The sequence below is a fragment of the Gymnoscopelus microlampas genome, assembly GCF_963454915.1.
Source record: "Gymnoscopelus microlampas genome assembly, chromosome: 1".
In the NCBI taxonomy this organism is placed as follows: Eukaryota; Metazoa; Chordata; class Actinopteri; order Myctophiformes; family Myctophidae; genus Gymnoscopelus; species Gymnoscopelus microlampas.
In genome coordinates this window covers 49,086,668-49,108,310 of record NC_139962.1, presented here as the reverse complement: position 1 = coordinate 49,108,310, position 21,643 = coordinate 49,086,668, and the positions used below count along the sequence as shown (strand labels likewise).

The window sequence follows — 21,643 nt, the reverse complement described above, 5'->3', positions numbered from 1 at the left end:
GGCTGGTAGAAATCTGGCTCAGAAGCTGACGAGATGGATCGTGCCGTTGTGAGTCAGAGGGGCAGTGTGTGTTGAATATTAAAATCCCACAAGCAAGCAGCCAGACGGCCCCTTCCTTTTCCTTCCTCGAGAGAGACCCTCCGACGAGTTGGAGTGGCTTCCGGCGCCTCAGAGCTTCAATCTGCGTTCGCTCACACTTCCCCCGTCAGCTGCGCTGATTGTGTTGACAACAGCTGCCTGACAACCGACCCCCCCCCCTGACATGCATACCCCCCATCCCCACCCTGACACGCATGTATTACGCTCTCCATAGATCACCGTCCGTGTCGAGTATCTGTCGCCCTCTTTGTTTCTCATCTCTGATCATCTGTATAATTCTCCATCAAACCTTTTTTCTTTTCCCCCACCGAGCTGAGCTGCCACATTTCACGCTCGTAAGTGATACGAAGAAGTGGCAACGCATTCCTGCACTTGGTATTATTAGCTTGATTTATGCTGCCGTTTTGAATACACCAAGTCAAATGATCTAAGGCAGTTTACTGGAAAAAAATGTTTAACTTTTTTTCAGGCCAGCTGAGAGAGAGAGAGATGAAGCAGGGACCCCCCACTACATATTGTATAAAATGATGTTGCAGATTAAACTTTTTTCAAATATTTCATAGATAGCCTCATAGACTTCATAGACAGCACTATCATCAGTGTTGTGTAAATTCTTTGTTGGTTTGTTTACTTGTGATCTTTTCTGTGTTGCATTCATGTTAATATGTATTTTCAGCCATTTGATGTGTTAATTAACCCTGGTGTCCCTATTTTGTGCATATCATTTTAAGATTAAAAAATATCAGATCTACAAGCTCACAAACGCGATACGACGCAGCTTGAGATTGTAGATTGGCTATCCTTAATAGCCCAAAGTACAAAACAGGCTTAACCCAGAGTGTAGAAATGGCACCAAATACACATTTAAGCTGACTGCACGGTCAGATGAAAAGAAGCTTTGATTGGCTTAGCCTCTTCTCTTGTTCATTGGTATTCTGCTGACTGGGTGTGCAGGGTGCAGAGGGTCCATCCGTTAGGGTCTCGTCCTTGTGGCTCGGGGGGGGGTGCACTGGGCTTTGTCACAAACTCTTAATTCCCAATTAAGCACATTGCCACATTCTGCTCCGTGCTTTTATTTTCTGCCCACATACTGCTCTGCTAATTGGCCCCGGTCCTCTGCTGCTATCTCTTTTTATTATAGACATAATTGCGTGGCTTTTTCCACAATACTGGAGGGAGGGAGGGAGGGCTGGCGCACTGTGTGGGATACAGCACCACCTCATGGTCAACGGGGGGTACTGCAGCATGAATGCGGCAGAGTAAATGCTTTGATAGACAGCTTCCCTCCTCCTGTCTTTTTACTCCGACATCAATAAAAAAGACAGGAGGAGCAGGGAAGCTGTCATTGATTGGATAGCTGCTGAGGTATTTAAAGCTGGTATTTTCAAGCCAGCACAAAATGACAAGTAGTGTGGCTGCATGTGCACACGCGCGCGCGCACACACACACACACACACGCACACACGCACACGCACACGCACACACACACACAGGTCTATATATTACTATTCTTGTGAGGACTTGAACATGTTAGGTCAGCGATTTTAGGAGTGCATTTCTTCCATTTTCTTTTTCATTTTCAACCCTAACCCTAAAGCCGAGGTTGTAGATCTGTTATATTTGGCGCACAACACTCAGCCATAACTCCAATCCTAACCCCTAAACCTAACCTCTAAATATCCATAAGAACCATTTATCTTTTGAGGACCAGGAAAATGGTCCTCACAATATATCTGTTTATCAAAATGTACTAAACTTGTGGGGACATTTGGTCCTCAGAAGTATAGTAATGCTCTCTCACACACACACACACACACACACACACACACACACACACACACACACACACACACACACACACACACACACACACACACACACACACACACACACACACACACACACACGCACTCACACTCAAAGCCCTACAGCTAAAGTGAGCGTGACTCGCCAGGTCTGTGGAATCGATGTCCATTTTGCGAGGCTTCACATTTTTGCAGGTGCTGTGTTCTGCTAACAGACAAGCTGTGGTCACAATCACTATTGTTTCTAGTGTCACATAATGTTGAAGATGAGACAAAAAAAACGATTGTTTTTATTGTCACATAATGTTTAAGATAATTGTCCCGGAGGGACAATGGCCAATACAACAGCAGCATCAGTTCCAGGTACAGAGAAAGCAAGACATAAAGTTAATAAAGATCACAATAAAATATCAAATATATTGCACCTTAAAAACAACTTTCAATACTTTTACTTCTACTCCACTACATCTCAGAGGTAAATATTGTACTTTTACGTTTAATTATTTGAAAATGATTTTCTTTTGTTTACTGTTACAAAACATACATACTCTAAAAGCCTGTGAGCTTGTAGGCTATTGTCAAAATATGTTTATACATTTTGAAAACTTTTTAAATGGGACATTTTCCACAATCACTACTTCTACTTTCGGCGCTTTAAGTATATTTTGATGACCATACTTTTGTACTTTTTTTACTCAAGTAAATTTCGAATACCGGACTTTTACTTGTAACAGAGTTATTTCTACATGCCATAAGTACACAATGTGAGTACTTCTTCCATCACTGGAAGCAATGAGGGCCAGCAGCAGCAGCCTCATGGAATGGATGTTCCAGCCGCTTCAAGGCTCTGAGACGGTTAGTGAGCTGTCCTCCTCTGGCAGGCAGTTTCGCTTGGTTTACCTTGAAACGAGCGAAAAAGCTCCTTGTCTCACCGGGGAGGGAGGGAGGCTTCTCCCTCTTAAGTCTGTTGTTATCTGTAACCAACAATACTCATCTTACATATACCACCATTTACTTACACGGTGCCTTTCCTTACCTATAGTACGTATACCGTATACCTTCACATATATATTTCCTTACTGTACATATACCTTTACATATCGTTGCAAGTCGGGTAGAAACCTTTGAGCTTATATTTCAGTGGGAAAGAGATGATGGACATATGAGATGGAAACTGTACCTGCCTGGCATTTCAAATGGCAGATTAGGACTTTATCTAATAACCAGTTACAGAAGCAGAACATTCTACATGTAGATTTGATCTGGGAAATGACTAGAGTGCAGCGAGTATACTGTAAGCAGAGGTGAAGTGCGTGTGTGTGTGTGTGTGTGTGTGTGTGTGTGTGTGTGTGTGTGTGTGTGTGTGTGTGTGTGTGTGTTTGCACGTGCGTGTGTGCACGTTCCTGATATATAATGCCACCTTTGGGGACAAAATTGTGTCCCCATTTTACTGAAATTTCAGTAGTTTAGGGTTAAGGAGACACAGAATGAATTTAACTTAATGTAAGTAAGTTCAACTGTCCAAATGAGTTCTTGCACAGGGGAACAATGCAGTCACCATGTCAGCTCCCAGTACTTACCACACGTTCAAGCTGCACTACTCGTTTGCCGTGCCCGTTATCCAACCTGAACCTTGCAATTTCAAAGGCGAGCGCTCCACCGACTGAGCTACCCAGGCACACACACAACACAATCAATGTAAGTCAATGCAATGTCCCCTAACGTGTGTGTGTGTGTGTGTGTGTGTGTGTGTGTGGGTGTGTGCGTGCGTGTGCGCGTGTGCATTCTCTCTCTGCAGGCGTACCGGTTTCTGGCTGTCAATAAGAAGCTAGGCCTGAGTGGGCGACCAGAGAGGCCTGTGGGCTGCATTGGGACATGCAAGGTACTCACACAAACGCATGCATAATAAACATGCACAAACACACACACAAACGCACACACGCTTATACACACACACACACACACACACACACACGCACACACACACACTGCAGAGGTCATAGGTGGATGCTAGCGTACCACCTACTCATGGCTATGTACTCATATCCCTGAGCTGTGACTTGCGCACAGACACAGACACACGCACACTCACTCACAAAGAATCACTGCTAAGACAATATTATTGTCACTGTCGGGAATAAACCTTGTATCTCCATATTTCAACTTTTTTCGCAGATTAACGCCCTACTTCATCGTGCAAGAGTGTCGATCTACAAGCCCACAACACATTGCGATGCGTTGTGAGCTTGTAGATCTGCTATTTTCACTATTTTAAAATGTTTTTTTTAATAATAATAAAGAAGGAACGGTTTTGGACATACAAGGTTTCCACCCAGCATGAATATTATAATAATATTATAATGGAACATTTATGGGAAATATGGCTGACTGCCAGAGGACAATATCATCATCATCATTTGTGCGTGTGTGCATTTGTGCGCTCGTGTGTGTGTGTGTGTGTGTGTGTGTGTGTGTGTGTGTGTGTGTGTGTGTGTGTGTGTGTGTGTGTGTAGAATAGAAGAGGTTTTCTTTGGCGTTTATGTCTATCTTTGGATTGATGGTTTTTACTTTATATGCTGCCCTGAAACAATGGACACTCACTTACTTATGGGCCATCAATCTTCTAATTCTCATTCATTTGTGTGTGTGTGTGTGTGTGTGTGGGGGTGGATGTGCTTGTATTACTTTACTTGCCAAATGTCCCCACAAGTATTTGAAAAAACGATATTGTGAGGACCAATTTCCTGGTCCTCACAAGATAAATGAATGTTTTATGGTTAAATGTGATTTGGGGAGTGAGGATTACAATTAGGAAAAGATTCGGGTTAGGGTTAGACATTTAGAGGTTAGGTTTAGGGGTTGGGGTTCGAGTTATTCCTGATTCATACTTAGGTGTCATGCATCGAAAATAGCAGATCCACAAGCTCACAACGTGCCGTGTTGCGACGCCTTGTGAGCTTGTAGATCTGCTACTTTTGGCTTAAGGGTTAGGGTTAAAAATGGCTTTCATATATTGATTTCCTCACTGGTATAGTAATACAAATCTGTGTGTGTGTGTGTGTGTGTGTGTGTGTGTGTGTGTGTGTGTGTGTGTGTGTGTGTCTCCAGATTTATCGCATTCTGGGTAAGACGGTGGTATGCTACCCGATCGTGTTTGATCTGAGTGACTTCTACTTGTCTCAAGATGTCATGCTGCTGATTGATGACATCAAGGTAAGGGGAGGGGTCACGCCGCCAAGGTCTCATTTGATTGGACAGCAGCGGTGCAATGATTAATGATTAATGTGGGGTTGACAGCGTGGGTGGCGCTGTGGTAAAGTGCTTGCCCACCTCTGCGGAGTGTTCGACCGTCTATATATACGAACACAATTGGCCCATGTTTGAAGCCGGGCGGGGAGGGTTGATATTTGTCACTGCACGACAGTGCACGTACTTCTACAGGCTGGGGGTGTAACCTGTCAGCAGGGAGTGTTGGGCGGGAGGAGTAGGGCGGAGGCCCTACGTCCTCCCGGTGGGGGCTCCTCACTGGCAGTTGAGTCAGTAGGATACAACAGCAGTGAACAACACACAGAAATGTGTGTGAGGACGAATCAATTGGCATAACGACTAAATCGGGGAGAAAAATACATACATACTGGCACTTTGGGAACTTTCTTTTTCTTTTCTTTTTTGGGGGGAAAAACCTTAAAGCAGCATTTTGGGCTCTAACTTTTGGGACAGCTTATTATTCACCTAATAATAAAATCAGTTTTTGCAGCTCGGTCTTTCTGCCGACTCAGCCATACCTGCCATACCATACCAAATGAGTGCTGATCCAAACACTTTTTTTACACAACAATACAGACGTGGGTCATTAGTTTGACCTCGCTGGGTAAAATAAAAAGTCATGTTATAGGCTAATCCATTTGATGGTTATTCCTCTACAGCAGTGGTTCTCAAAATGTTCAGGCTGCGACCCCCCAAAATAATCATATTTGAACTGGGGACCCGGAACCATGACAAGCATTTGGAATTGTAGGAGTTGAGCCGTTACATTTAGTTTGCCTCGGTTCCACAGATAAATATTGTGAAAATAGCCGATCTACAAAATTGTGAAAATAGCCGATCGACTATTTCAACAGTTTTTGCCTCTGGGGTTATAGAGTTGTGTTTGGCAATGTCACACACCAGAAAATCGCTGATCTACAAGTTCACAACTGAGCTTGAGATTGTTTTTTATCAAGTCTGAACAGCAAAAGAAAAAAACACATGGAAACAGATTTTTACAAATCAGATTTGAACCACATTCTTCAGTCTTGTTCAGACTGCATAAAACCAATCCGACACCAATCTGGATATGAAATCTGATTTGGCGGTCTGAAAGGGTTCTTATAATACTCGGTAGAATCACTGCTACTTTACCAAGTTAAACACTTTTAACATGTCAGGTTTTTTTTTTTTATGTTTCAAGATTTTTCAAAATGTTTCAAATATAGCAGATCTACAAATTCACAATGCGTCACCATGCGGCCGGTGCTGGTTTTGTAATCACAAAATGTTCCTTCATACTTCTTTGTTGACTAATACTGCATTTATTGAGGCTCTGATTGGTGTTTTTCTGTGTGACGTCACACCTTGTCTCAGTTTCATACTGAGATGCTACTGTTACTGTTACTGTTACTGAGATGCTACTGTAGTCTGAAAACCACATTTCAGTTGTAAAACTGTGTATTAATGCATTAGTGCATCACAAACATGATTTTGTGGGTTTTCAATCAAATAGATTTTTTGGGGGCTTTCCTCAGCTGAAATAATATTTCAAGTGAGGATTATATTTGTAGATTTTTGCAAATGAAGAGTGAGATGCAAATACAGAACAGTTTAAAATGTGATGAGCGAATACTTTGAGTGTCTCTTTCCTCTTGAAGATGGGAGCTGTCAGCAGGGAGCTTCAACAGTCATACGCTTCCAACGAAACAAAACAAAACATGTCTGTTTGGTGACAGTCAGTGTAGTTATCTGTCTGAAGATTTGGGCAGCAAAATAGTGTTGGCATGATTATAAAGCACAGGATGATTTTCCTCCTTCCTCCTAAATGTTTTTTTTTACATCCTATTGATTCCAGAACAGCAGGCAGGTCGCTTTAATACATTTTATTAGATACTTATACAGTGGAGAGCGACAGGAAACATGGAGAATGCATGCAACAAATTGCCAGGCAGGCTGGGAATCGAACAGGCTTTAGAGCCCACGTGGTACGCTCCCATAACCACTGGGTTATTGTGTTGGCCCGGCAGGTGGCATTCTATCCGAGTATTGACTTGTGTGTCGGCATTTTGAAACACGAATGCCACTGCCGCTGATTGACAGTGCCATTGACGTGTTTCACGTGTTTTACCACAATGGCGCAACGTGCCAATGACGTGTTTGACGTGTTTTTGAAAAAAAAAACTCAAAAATTCACTCCTTGTTTAACTTACTGAAAAAGGCTGTATCTCGGCTCCTAAGCACTTTTTTTTTACTATGATTTTTTGGCCCAGACATGCTATTTTCAACATCAGACAATTAATGTCAACAAGGTCGCGATGACCTCGTTGACATTTGTGAAACCACACAGTGCAACTCTCAGTGATTAGCAACCATCAGGGGATCGATTATACTGGAGATGAAAATTCTGTGACTACTTGAAAATCTAAGATACATTGAAAAATCACTGGCACTGGGACCACATAGCCAGAAATAATTCTGGCACTCGATGAGTTAACTTAAGTTATCGACTTTATTGATTGTCTGCTTCTGGAATCAATGTACAGCGTTACAGGTAGGCATGTTAAATAGCTGATAAAACATTGAACATACTGTACTGCAGGGGGTCTTTAACCAATTAAACCCTACAGTATACTTTCTCCATGGGTCTATACTTTGTCCCTGTCTTTTTTCCCCCTCTATACCAAATCTCTTTGCCAAAACAAAACAACTGATCTACAAGTTCACAACACGTCGCGATGTGATGCGTTGTCAGATTGGCTATTCTTGCTGAATGTTTGCCTATGATGACATGCCCAGATGGTGACAGGAACGCTCACCCCAAAACACACTCGCCCCCATTTCTTTTCACGGACCACTCACCCCCAGCGGTTTTTGTATGCTTGTATTTGTTTTACTGAGGTAAAGGTTTAGGAATAAGGTTAGTGTTAGGCATAGTTTTACTGAGGTTACGTTTAAGAATACCTGGTGGCGACCGTTCCGAGGTCGCCGGATTTGACCTGGCACGAGCGTGTTTTGGAGCGAGCGTATTTGTATTCGCCCAGATTAGGTCTGAGTGCCACGGTGGTTAAAGTGAGACAACATGCTCCCGTCAGGGTGAAGAGGGCTCTTTTTAAAAGTTGATTGTGATTCTGTAACGTGTTGTTTTGTCTGCAGAACGCCCTGCAGTTCATCAAGCAGTGTTGGAAGATGCAGGGACGGCCTCTGTTCCTGGTGCTCATCCGTGAGGATAACATCAAGTAAGAAATCCACTTTGTTTTCTCTGCTTCTCTCTGTCTATACTGTACTTGTGAGATTCCTCCTATAACCTCACCATCTGTTGTGATGATAACCATCTGAAATACAACTTCTCTTTTTCTACTGATCTGTCTCTGTCTTCCCTCCCTCCCTCTCTCTCTCCCTGTGTCAGTGGTGGAAGAAGTACTCAGATTGTGTTTATTTAAGTAAAAGTAGCAATACAACAATATAAAAAAATACTCTGTTACAAGCAAAAGTCCGTATTCAAATTTGATTTGAGTAAAAATACGAAAGTATTGGGATCAAAATATACTTGCAGCACTGAAGTAAAAGTACTTTCAAAATCGTTCGAAAATAGCAGATCTACAAGCTCACAATGAGTCGCGATGCAACGCTTTGAGAGCTTGTAGATCGTCAATTTTCGAACAGCCTAAGTGTAAAATAGGGCGTAAGTGGTTAATGTATATTTTGTAATAGAATAATTGTAATCTGCAAAGTAACCAGCAGCTAATGTTTTCAAAAGTGTAGTGGAGTATAAAAGTACAATATTAGAGTAGAAGCAAAAGTATTGAAAATTGGAAATACGTAAATAAGTAAAGAAAAAAAAAACTCAAAATTGCACTTAAGTACACTACTTGAGTACATGTACTTAGTTACTTTCCACCTCTCCAGCCTCTATCCGTAGCTATATAGCAGACACAGTATTGGCTGCTGGTTGATTGGTTGATAATGGTTCCCATTTGTATCACTGTAGCATGGCTGATCACAGCGGCATTGACCCTTTGTCCATAGAGCTGTGTTAAGTGTGTAATGTTACAGCCGTTCATACGGCCACGGTGCGGCTAATGAAAATGAGCCCAGTGGGCTCTCGTAGAAAGCAGATCGATAGTCATTAGATATAAGTATTGATCGGGACGATGACATGTATGTATAGTGACAGCACACACGACCCCAACTCTGCATCATAGTCTTTAGTTACAGAAGAACTAGCGACTCTCAACCTGTGGTGCTGGGGCCCACTGGTGGACCGTGAGGATATTGCCCTAGTGCCTAGTGATAATGTAAAATGAATGTAACGTTAATATAAAAAGCAAATGTAAAAAATAATTATAATAATAATAATTAATATCATGGTATTTGTTCTTTTAAAACCTTCATTACGATACTGATAAATAGGAACTCAAAGTTATACTAAGCTGGTTCCATTGATCCAAGCCGCAACACAATCGATTGATTGATCATTTGAATAAACATGCTCTGAAAGCGCACGCGGCCGTGACCGGGGTGGTTTACCAGGCTACACGCGGTCCACCCATCTGCCTAGTTAACTCCACTGTTAAGTGGACAGATGGGTGGGCCGTGTGCATTTTCAGAGCATGTTTATTGTAATGATCATTCAATGGTCTGTGTTCCGGCTTGAATGACTGGAACTAAGTATACTTTGAGTTCCTAATTATCGCTATCACAAAGAATTACTATTTTTTAGGGAAAGAATATGACCTTTTTAAAAAGAAAAAAAATCGTATATTTTTTTAAATATAAATGTTAAGCACAGTAGACAGTTCTCAGCGCAGTTCTCAGCGCAGTTCTCAGCGTCTTCTTTGCTTAAATGTTGGCAGTGACCCAACAATACTTGTGCATTTTCTGAAAGTCAACTTACATAATGGTGCTAACTGTCAGTTATAATAATGAGTGGTGAAGTTTGAGATATCTTTCCAGATAATACGTGTGAGTTTCATAAAAGTAAACTTTGGTTGTTAATGGTGCATTGCTGTCAGGCAGAAATCTTGTATCTCCATATTTAATTTTTTTGTGTTCTTTTCAGGAATTAGTAGTGAAAATCAAGGGGCCAGCCTGACATATTTACAATGAGGCCGATACGGAAGAGAGACAGTTCATATGAATGGCCTGTAGGTGGCCTGCAGGTGTCAGAAAGAATATTCTCTCATTGTAAGCGGATGGGTTTTTGACAAACTTTAGACTAGATTTTCTTACCTTAATAAAAATTGTCATAAATACTATGCTTCCAGTCGCTAGTTTAAAGTCTCCTTTCAATCATCATGATATGCGTTTTGCTAAATTATGGTCCCATTTATTCTAAAATTGACGATAAAGTAGGCTATGCTCCAGGAGGGGATGATTTGATTGACAACCTACACAACCAATAGCATTCATTCCCCGCCCCCGCTCTTGATTGACAAGCTACCCAACCAATAGCATTCTTTGGGGATTGTTTTCCGGTTCCCTGGTCACATGTCTGGTTGACCCGTCCCCGCTTTGGTCACATGTCTGGTCTCAAGCAATAGCGTTTGATCGCAGACGTGCTTGATTGTATATATTAAAGATGGCGTATTGCACACAGCCAAACAATAGAGCACCGAAGTCTGACGTCACTGCCACTAGAGGGCGCTGTTTCACGGGTTCGTGGCTTTATTTTTTGTGTTGAAATCCCCATTTGGGAATCTTAGATTACGTCATATAAGAACTGTGTTCCAAACATAAACACACCACCCTGGCGTTTTTGTCAGGGGGGTGGCTCTGCATCGTTTATGATATTCATTCATATTTGATACAGCCTGTTTCTGGCTAAAATGGAATTAATTCTGCCTTAAAAGTCTTAAGAACTACTTCTTCCGGGTCTGAAATCACTGTCCCCACAGCAGCCGCGTTCATGGGAAATGTTGTCTTTGGGTTGTTTGACTTGTTTCTAGTGTTTATATTGTGTTACTCTTTGGGTAAATGTGTACATTTACACCTTCAGTCGATGCTTTATAATATGAGTAAAATAACCTCCCTCTCACCAGGGGGAGCCGTTTCAACCCGGTGCTGGACATGTTGGCGTCATTCAAGAAGGGTAACATCGGAGGAGTTAAGGTTCACGTGGACAGACTCCAGGTCAGTGTCGGCCTGCTGGGCCAAAATGAACGAACAAATATTTTTTGTGTGTCCGATATGTACCAGGTCAGCACTTTCCTGTGTACTCAAAACTACCACACAGGGGTGTGAAATGTTTAGTCACGATTCAAAATTACGAAAGAAATTACAAATACAATTTTTAAATGCCACTTATGTTAATCACTTGCACCCCAGTATTCATATTTTGGGCCAAAAATAGCAGATCCAAGCACAGAGCCAACTCGGGGCCAGTGTATGATGGACAATTTCACAATGAATAAAAATTCTCACAAATCTTGCAACACTGATAGGCAGGCTACAAGCTCACAACGCGTGTGAGCTTGTAGATTGGCTATTTACACTATTCTTTAAATATGGCTTCATAATAATGTTTGTAAGACCCTATGGGGTCTCAAGCTAAAAGGTTTGGGAACCTCTAGGCTAAAGACCTCCATAACTCTGAGAGTGTGCAAATTGAACTTGTACACCCTCAGGTGTTCAAGGGACCCTGAGGGTCCCTGGACCCCACTTTGAGAACCACTGAGATAAAATGAACGGTTCACTCGAACTAGGATATCTTTGTAGGAAAAAAGACTGTGATATCGTATTGAGCCGACATAGCACGCCAAGGTAGGATGCAGAATCAGTGTTTTAGAATTAGCATTTTGTATCTTTATTAGAGAAACTGGCACCATATTTTAGAAAAGTTATCAAAACTCAAAAGGTCAGAAAGTTTAAATACATTTACATAGATCAACTGGAACACACCCATACTGTGAAAAGTACCGGACCGCCCACCACTACTGTTCGGCAAACTCATTGATTTTATGTACTCAGCTAAAATTCATAAAAAATGACTGCCAGGCTGCTCTCCCTGTCTGTTCAAAGAGCTCTTGAACTTCATATCAAAGGTGCAGCTCACAAATAGAACCAACTTTCTGACACGTGTTGTTGTCCTAAAAGTTTAGACAGAGCATGTTTAGAGAAAAGAGAGTTGACTTCAACTATAGTCAATTATTTTTTGCTAGACCTTATGACAGTCTTTCAAGCTATAGCTTCTTTCATTGTGTTGTTGCTTTGTGCTGCTGATTCTGCATATCTGCCAGAGAGATCTGCCTGTTTTTATTGACCAAGATATCCACGTATCACTGCAGCCATTCAAATGTTATATACTTAGAAAATAGAGGAACTGTATCTATGAAGCCTATCACGGCATTTAGTATTGTTATTGTCTTAATGTTTTCCTCTTTTGTTTGTTTGTTTTTTGAACCCCAACACCTCCCTATTCTGGGGGGACCATTCATCAGAAATAGCAGATCTACACTTAGAGCTGCCATTTCTGGCAAAGAGTTTCGGTGTATAAGGAAACAACAGCAGACCAAGCTCAGCTGTAACCAGGGCAGGAGTTTCATGTAGGCCATGAAGTTCATGGCCGCTATTGCCCTTCAGTTTGGCCTTCTGCCCCTCCAAAGATTAGATGACCTAAGGCCACATTGGTCTTGATTCCACAGCTGATTGTACCAGACTGCCTCTTTCCTGTCTATATGTTTTTTTGTAAACACCACTGACTTTTGTTGAGATTCCGAATTCTAAACTCCCCCTGGCAAATTATTACTAGTGATTCTGATTATTCCATGGCTTACTCAGTAGTTTCTACCAACTACTGTAATATTTAAATACCATTTTTTTTTGTGTGAAATAAACACATCTTTTTTTTTTTTTTTGCTGATAGTTATGCTACTGTATGTCTTGAAAGATAAATGTATTTAATTCAATTATTCATTATTTAAAATCATTGTTTTATTTGATGGCCTTCCTGCCCTAGTATTTGGCCTTTCTGCCCTTCAATGAATGTACTGTATAACACCAAAGGCCAATTGGTCTTGCCCCTAAAATTACAAAAGTTCAGGCCTGGTTGTAACTCAGGTTGGTTTCGCTAAGAATAGAGGCTTTAAGTGGTTAAAATAATCATTGTATATGACATGTGAAGTTTAAAATAGAGACTCTTAAGTGTTTTTTCAATGTGTGAATTTTCTCAGACACTGATATCAGGAGCTGTGGTGGAGCAGTTGGACTTCCTGCGTGTCAACGAGGCAGAGTAAGATTCCTACTTCCTTTATTAAAATGTTCCTGTAATTTAATGCCCTACTTTGTCATACAAACATAGGAAAAATAGCAGATCTAGCAGATCTTACAGCTTGTAGATCTGCTATTTTTGGAAAAGGTTAAAGTGTGGTTAATTGTGTGTGTTTTATAAATATTGAACCAATGAAAAGTATTAACAAGAGCTTGTGACTAAATAATAATAATAACTACTTTTGATCCATTGGAACACTGTTCTTTTCCATTTCCTGAAAAGTAACAGTTTTGGACATACAAGGTTTCTGCCCAGACAGTAACTGCTTCCTGTATTTCAGGATGATTCATGTTTTGTCCCAAAAATCAATTCCCTTTGTTTATTTCAGATGAGAGAAAGTTATCAGTTATAATAACTTTAGACTCCTCCGTTAACTTGTCAAACGATTAGTCAATTTGTGATTAGCGGTGTCGATCGATGGCAAAATCATTTTGATTACATGAAATACCGGCTGAGAAAACAATCTATTTCTAACCGGTCTTTTGTCCAATGATGTAGCGTGATAATATGTCATCAAAAAGCTGAAATTTGAGTGTTAAATTGCATTTACCCCCTCTTGGATTGGAAGTGCTGCTGACCTTGTTGTGCGTAGGCCTGTCACAATTAAAACCGTTATACTTTGGCTATTCAAAAATAGGAGATACAAGCTATATCTGCTATGGCCAAGCTTGGTGCCGCGCTATTTTTTTTGAAAAATCCCTGGCACTAAATATTTTTGAGATGGGGGTCCGCAGCAAAATACATATCATTTTGAGGGTCCTTGACATGAAAAAGTTTGAGAACCACTGGTTTAAGTGTGTTAAGTTTGTGACTGTGTACTGTAGGATCCCAGAGTTTAAGAGCTTCGAGGAGCTGGAGCTGCCCAAACACTCGAAGGTGAAGCGTCAGACCAGCACGCCCAACGCATCAGACCTGGAGCAGCAGCCTGAGATCAACCTGGAAGAGTGGATCAACAAACCCACGCACGAGATCATGCAGAAGTTCCATGTGAGTAGAGGGTAGGGGAGGGCTGGGGCTGGGGCATGTCCATATTATATTGACAGACTAGATATCGTCAGGATATCGTAATATTGTGATATGGCATAATAATAATTGCTCAGATTTACATAACTGCTAGATTTAAATCGATAGAGGTAGATGTAAGTAAGTACTGTAGGTGTCTTCTGGTTTTATCATTTAAGCCCTTTTTTTCAAAAACGCATTGAAAGCTTGTTGATTTGAAATGAGGTTTCACCTGATTCAACCATTTTTGAACTGCAGCTTATAGACATAAGCCTGATCAAGGTATGAGAAATCTGTTTTCAAGGTTTTGACAGGTATTTTCTCACTTTCTCAGCTCAAGATATATTGGAAGAATAATTTATACTTAGAATTCTACAGAACAAAAAGTTTTCTACACCTACAGTAGATGATTCGTACAGTTATATGGGGGAAAATAAATCTCCCCATCGATTTATCCATGTTCCTTGACCAGTCTGAAATTTTAAAACATGAAAAGCCGCTCTCCCTTTTGTTTCAGAACAAGAATAGTAATCATTTTTAATTCCTGGAGCTCAAGGTGAGAAAAGACAGGAGGCAGGCACTTGGTCTGAAAAGCTGCCCGCAAGATTGAGGGGGAAGAAACCATTGCTGCGGCTCCATTTAAATGTCTCCCTACGGGTGTGCGGGTGGCGCAGGGGCAGAGAAGCTGCCCAGCGTTGTGGTGGGAATTGGGGTTTGATTTCTGCACGGTGCCTCAGGCTTGGCTGGCCGTTCCAACAAACACAATTGGCTGTGTTTGCACGCAGGGAACAGGCAGGGGACGGTGAGCTCTGTCGTTGCGCTAGCTCATCTTCTTCTTTCGGCTGATTCCCATCGGGGTCGCCACAGCGGATCATCTGTTTCCATCTGGATCTGTTTTCTGTGTCTTCCTCAGTGACTCCAGCAACCAACGTCTCACACCGCATCCACAAAACCTTCCCCTTCTCCTCTTGCCTGGCAGTTCCATCATTCTCCCCATGTACCCCTCATCCGTACTTTTCACGTGTCCAAACCATCTCAACCTCGCCTCTCTTGCTTTATCCCCAAACCTTCTAACCTGGGCTGATCCTCTTATGTAGTCATTTCTGATCATGTCCTTCCTTGTCACTCCTAATGAGAGTCGTGGCATCCTCAATTCTGCCACCTCCAGCTATGCCTCCTGTCTTTTCGTCAGTGCCGCCGTTTCCAAGCACTTGTGCTTGTAGATCGGCTATTTTCAGTGAACATATTTATTAGTGTAGAGCAAAAAAGCAAGAGTCACTTTTATAGAGCCTTGAGGGACTCCGCTCAACAAAGCATAGGGCTTAAAGGACGACTTCACCCATTTTCCACCTATCTTCATATAATTGGTCCTCACTAATATTCATGATAAAACTTTTTTTTTTAAATCTATTCGGTCTGTGTCTCATAGGAGGGATGGGGACACTTCAGAAACCCGCCTACCAGTGACCAATTACTCTTAAAAGAACAGAAAATATCTGATCTACAAGCTCACTACACATAGCATTGCGATGCGTTCTGAGCCTGTAAATGTGCTATTTTCACTATTTTTGAAATGCGGTACAAAGCAGTGTACTTAAATGTTGGAGAGTCATCATTCTGATCCATAATTGGCTCCATTTGGGCAACATTTGCTCCACTCCTGACATCCCCGCTCTTAAGGCCTTTGCAGAAAAAACGGACAATAACATTTTTTAAATGAACACATGGTTCTCAATGACCTCATGCACACCCCGTGCGGCGATGCGTTTTTTTTTCAATCGAACCCAGTTCGATTTGTGCGTTTTTTCGCATGCGGTAAAAACTGATAGACTAATCCTGTGTGCAAAGGCCTTAACAATGCATTGTGTGTGTGTGTGTGTGTGTGTGTGTGTGTGTGTGTGTGTGTGTGTGTGTGTGTGTGTGTGTGTGTGTGTGTGTGTGTGTGTGTGTGTGTGTGTGTGTGTGTGTGTGTGTGTGTGTGTGTGTGTGTGTGTGTGTGTGTGTGTGTGTGTGTGTGTGTGTGTGTGTGTGTGTCTCTCTCACACACACAGGACAGTGACTGTTTAGCCAGTCAGGCTCAGCTGGCTGCCATCATCCTCCGGAGAGAAGGGCAGGACTACCTTATGAGAGATGGTACAACATCACACACACACACACACACAGTTAGTGGCTTTTTTGATGTAAACGAATGGGATGCAGGTTTCAGTGAGACTTCAAGAATGATCAGTAGGCTGCTGCCCAGAAGAGATGATTCAGTTTGGGGTTGAAAAGGTCAAAGGTTACGGTCACAAAAGGTCAGACATGGAAAGAGAGATGTTGGTTTGGTGTGATATATGCTTCCAGTGAGCACATAACATGTAGAGCGAAAACGGGAGAGGGCCTAGTATACTGTAGAGTCCTGGGGGACACCGTTCAACTAAGTATAATAGGGTTTAAGTGGTTAAGTAGCTAATGTACTACTGTATGCCCTGTACTGTATGCCCTAACTTTATAATGCCCCAATGTCTGTTGACTATTATGTGTCCTGAGGTGCTGTATATATTAGTTTTTTTTTTGTTGCTTACAGTATATAAATTATGTATTGACTGTAACCTGCCTAGGGGCTGCAAATGGAAATGAGCTGAAGTTAAATATGGTGCAATACATTTATATTTAACTGTACTGTAACTGTTTTACTGTGCGTCGTGGGCTCTTAAACTTTATTGAAGGATTCTTCTTTCCACCAATGTAATTATGCAATAGATTTCTTACATTCTGTAATAAATGTAGAAATACAGAATATAGATGTGTGTGCGTGCGTGCAGCAGGGGTTGTTTTGACACAATGCTTATCATGTGAGATACAGTATATCATGTTGACCCATTAAAACCGGGAAAGCATCTGTGTCATTTGAGATTTTAGCGTTGGCTATTCAAAAATAGCAGATGTACAAGCTCACAGCGTGTCACTTCGTGCCGCGCTGTGAGCTTGTACATCTGCTATTTTTTTTACATTTTTGAAAAATCTTGAAAGTGTTTCAAGAATCGGCCGCAGGTCTTATAATGGGTTAAATATACATATATGTAGATTTTAATGTTGTTTAGTAATTGAACCTGTTTCATAGGAAATATGTTTGTTTGTTTACAGAGAACCTGATGGACGAGTTGGAGCGGATCTATAGAAGAGCTGGAAGCAGGAAGCTCTGGTCAGACACGCACTAAAAACTACTAAAAACAAACATAATGTTTTTTATAGCCTCTGAGTATTGACGTTTACTTGACTACTGTTCAAATCCTTTTATTGTTTTGTCCTGTTTGTCCATTCTGGGTTTTTTTTTACACAATGACATTCATGTTGACATTCTGGATATTAAAAAAAATGACACCCTCGTTCAAACTGGCTGCACTTAGGCTGGCCGTGCGCCACGCAGCGGCCATTATGGAGAAGTTTGCAGGCTCTATAGCCCCTCACGTCACCTCAATACTGGTGCATGGCAAGCAGGTAATGATGGCTGATGCCGGGATGGATGTCTTTGCATGCTGATGTTAGCCAGTTAGCCAGCTAGCTACCTACCTTATTCTACCATAGCTGTTTGAGCTAAAAGTGACCCAGAGCCACCCTCTGGTGGTAGCGCTCCTACGTCACAGAGAAATGAAATGATAGAATATAATACAAATTTAAACATTTAATATTCCATTGATTTAAAGGTGCAGTAAGGTATTTTTTAACTTTTGTTAAAATAAGTATTAAATAGCTCTGAATTCTGATAGTACTCATTGCTATTGGGTGTTTGTTCAGTAACAGAGGCATCCCTTCTCTCCAGCTCTTTAGTATACAGAAAATGCATTTTCAGGTCGGGATACCAATTTGAGCCAATCAGAAGAGAGAACGCATGCAGAATAAATAAGTGAAATTGGTAGTGATTGAACAAATAAATGAGCAGACAAATTTTGATCTGGAACACTATCACATTTAAGCTGATAAATGTGTACTCTCTTGATTGGCTGAAATTGGCAACTCACCTGAAAATGTATTTTATGTTTATTAAAGAGCTGGAGAGACGGGGAGACCTCTGTTACTGGAACAAACACTATATAGCAATGATTACTATCACCATATAGAGATTGAACTATTTAACAAAAAGGTTTTTGTTTTAACCCAAACATATCACTTACTACCTTTAAGGCAGTGATGGCACTTAGATTTGAGTTGAATCAGCCCGTTATTGATTCTGATTATCTTTGTGCAGTTACATGCAGTCTCAATTCGTACAATAAATATTTTCTTTTAACTGGGCATGAAATAACTATAATAGCCAGTGTCGCATAGCTGGTGTCACATCTATCTATGACATTTCAATCACACGTCTACTGGAGACCTTACCAGATAGCTTCAAGGTAATTTTCAAATCGTCTATCTAAGTGAAATGTCAAGTTCTTTACTTTAACATAAATGCCACAGTTTGGATCAATTATGAACTGCAATCACAGTTCATTGCTCTATCTGCCAACGAGCCTGTGTTTTCAACTATCGTTGCTGTCAGGCAGAAACCTTGTTTCTCCAATCTTTTTCTTCATTTAATGCCCTACTTCGTCACACAAGAGTGTCAAGCTAAAGTATTGAAAATAAGGTAGCAGTACACGCTGGTTAGAATTAGAATGCGTTGGTTCTGTGGCTCTGTGTTTTTTGTTGGCTTCCATTAACATCCCCTCTAGAGGCATCTCCTCTACTGTGCTAACAGCACACTAGGGATGGGTGCCAATGGGTGACAGAAGTTTCTCATCCTTGCTTTGGTGGTGGTCAGTGTTTCGTTGTCCGTGGTTTGGTTTGATTTTGTGTCGGACGCAGCTGACTGTGTCTTGACAGCTCAACAGTTTTGTTGTCATGCCTGTTTTGTGTAATTAATGGGACTTTGACACAGAAGAACTTGATTATAGTGGGGAAAAAGCCTGAGGCCCCATTCATGGCTCTGAATGGGGCGTCGATACTCAATCCAATTTGGTTTCTCATTTACTTAACATGAGCTAGGAACTGGAGCTTGAAATAGGTTCCCCAACAAAGCACCCCAGTGGGTGCACAGCAGCACAACATTATGTTGCCATTTTTATTCATCACACGCAAAGGTAGGCCATTATATTTCTGCAGGTTTAATCATCAAGTTATTGCACGCACATGCACACGAGCAACACATATGTGCACAACTTGTTTTTATCAACACATTTTGAGTGATTGTGATCAACTGTTCCATTGATTCAATTCTCTCGTGTTCATTGCTTCTGCAAGTCCATGTGGATAGGAGTGCTAACATGTGATACACAGTACCGTTAACCGCAGTCTGTTCGTCATCATCATTAAATCCCTATTGGGTTTTTTACAGTCACATTTTAGCATTCATTCTGAGTGCCTCAGCTCTCTCAGATGTTTACGACTGTTTGACAATGAACATCTGCAGCTCCATGTTTCAGCTTTTCAAATGCTGTCTGGGAGTTGACTGGCAATTACACCTGGGAAACTGTTGATGATTATTTATTTATTTACAATGTTTTATGGATTTCATCCCTCATTGAATAAACCCCTTGAGATTTGGCATCTAATTGACGTCATTTTAACCTACCCTATCCGAAATAATTTGGACGGGAAGCATGTAGCCCACTTAAGAGGTTACTTACAGTACTTTGAATTTGAGACTGCCACATATAATATGTACAGAACAGTATTTCCTGTTCAATTATTTTTTAGTGAATTTGGAACATTGGTTCATCAATTCTGAATGGCATCACATCCAACCAGCCTGTTACACTAAACTTTAAGCAGTCTGTTGTAATGGAGGATGTGCTTGTTGTTTTTTCACCCACCAGGTCTGTTGTCCGTCTGGCTGCCAGTCTGTTAACTAAACTAGTGGACAGCCTTGCTCCCAGTATTACTAGTGTGTTAGTGCATGGCAAGCAGGTAAGTGTGCCACACAGACAGCTGAGAGCACTAATTACAGCCATATTACCAACTGATATCTAAGCAAATTGCTTATGTTAGGACGTGATTTTAATGTTCACTAATTACAAAATAATGATAATTGCAAACACTATGTGAAACTTGAATATGATTTCCAAGCTACTCGTGTCGTCCCTTGAGTGCTTCAGCATGAGATGGCTGCATGTGTTACTGTATCATCACAGCTAACTTCCATTGTGTTTGCATCCACAGTAGCTCTTTTAGTTTAGCAAGTTTGTCAGTGTGACACCCCCCCCCATTAAGGCCATTGTATTACACATTTTATATCCATTCCAACATCAAGACATGCTCAACAACTCAACCACTTAAAGCGCTTCCGACCCAGTAATTTGTCTGTTCTCAGTTCAGTCGTGACATACAGTATACGGCGTTAGCTACATTTTCATTACTGTCAAGTGTTGTTCACGAGATTAGCTTCTCGAGAGCGCCGGTTATCTCGACTACATTTTTTTACTCCTGCTGAAGAATATTAGGCGATTGATTTCACTGAAGCAGCTCCAGCTGTGAGCCTGCATATAGATTATGTGTACCGGGGGGAAATTTGCTCTTCTTGTGAACAAGATTTGGAAGAGCTGATTTGTAATTCAAGGCAGGCGTCTTATCTTTGCGTACAATAGCAGCTCAGTAGAGAGATATATGGGACACCTTTTGAACTGGTATATGGAATAGCAACTTTTACTGTTGATTGTACTTTATTTCCCGTTATTATAAATCCAAGAAGATCATTTCCTTTTTTTTTGTCATGTGGATCATTCCAGCTACTGTTAGCTCTCTGCAAGTCTGCTGCTGCAGTGCAAAGATGAATGGCTTACCTGAGACTTCAAAGAGACATATTTGAACATCACAGAGCCAGGGTTTCACTTAGATTAAAGGAGATAAAGGTGTCCTCTTGTCAGGGAGATGGCCCAAGTGTAATTTTTTTTCCCTCACAGGACCATTTTAGAGCAACAGAACAAAGGGACTTGAAATTGGACCCATGGACAGAGTAGCGCACTCCACAATCCAATAATAGCATAAATGCGTGCACATACCGTTAGGGCTGCCAACCGTCCCTTGAAATAAGGAATCGTCCCTCATTTGGAAACTAAAAGACGTGTCCCTTATTGAGCTGATGAGGGACACACTTTGTTCCTTATTTTTGGGGAATCAATCGATGACACACATCTTACAAGTTCAAACAGCTCATATACAAATACGAATACTATAATACAGGTTGTTAATATACAAAAACTCT

General features: G+C 41.2%; 1 protein-coding gene across 3 annotated transcripts in view; it reads left to right on the top strand.

Annotated features, from left to right (window-relative positions):
- Window positions 1-21,643, top strand: part of phkb (phosphorylase kinase, beta) — a 131,907-nt gene that overhangs the window by 94,027 nt on the left and 16,237 nt on the right. For 2 of the 3 annotated variants that reach the window (XM_084044494.1, XM_084044496.1), the window contains exons 17-25: window positions 3,703-3,786; window positions 5,013-5,117; window positions 8,307-8,389; window positions 11,192-11,282; window positions 13,322-13,380; window positions 14,244-14,406; window positions 16,473-16,554; window positions 17,548-17,605; window positions 20,259-20,349. In XM_084044494.1, coding sequence (XP_083900620.1) covers window positions 3,703-3,786; window positions 5,013-5,117; window positions 8,307-8,389; window positions 11,192-11,282; window positions 13,322-13,380; window positions 14,244-14,406; window positions 16,473-16,554; window positions 17,548-17,605; window positions 20,259-20,349 — 816 coding nt within the window. Of the gene's footprint in view, window positions 1-3,702; window positions 3,787-5,012; window positions 5,118-8,306; window positions 8,390-11,191; window positions 11,283-13,321; window positions 13,381-14,243; window positions 14,407-16,472; window positions 16,555-17,547; window positions 17,606-17,810; window positions 17,902-20,258; window positions 20,350-21,643 lie in introns of all 3 variants that reach the window. The other variant, XM_084044495.1, reaches the window with a different exon arrangement.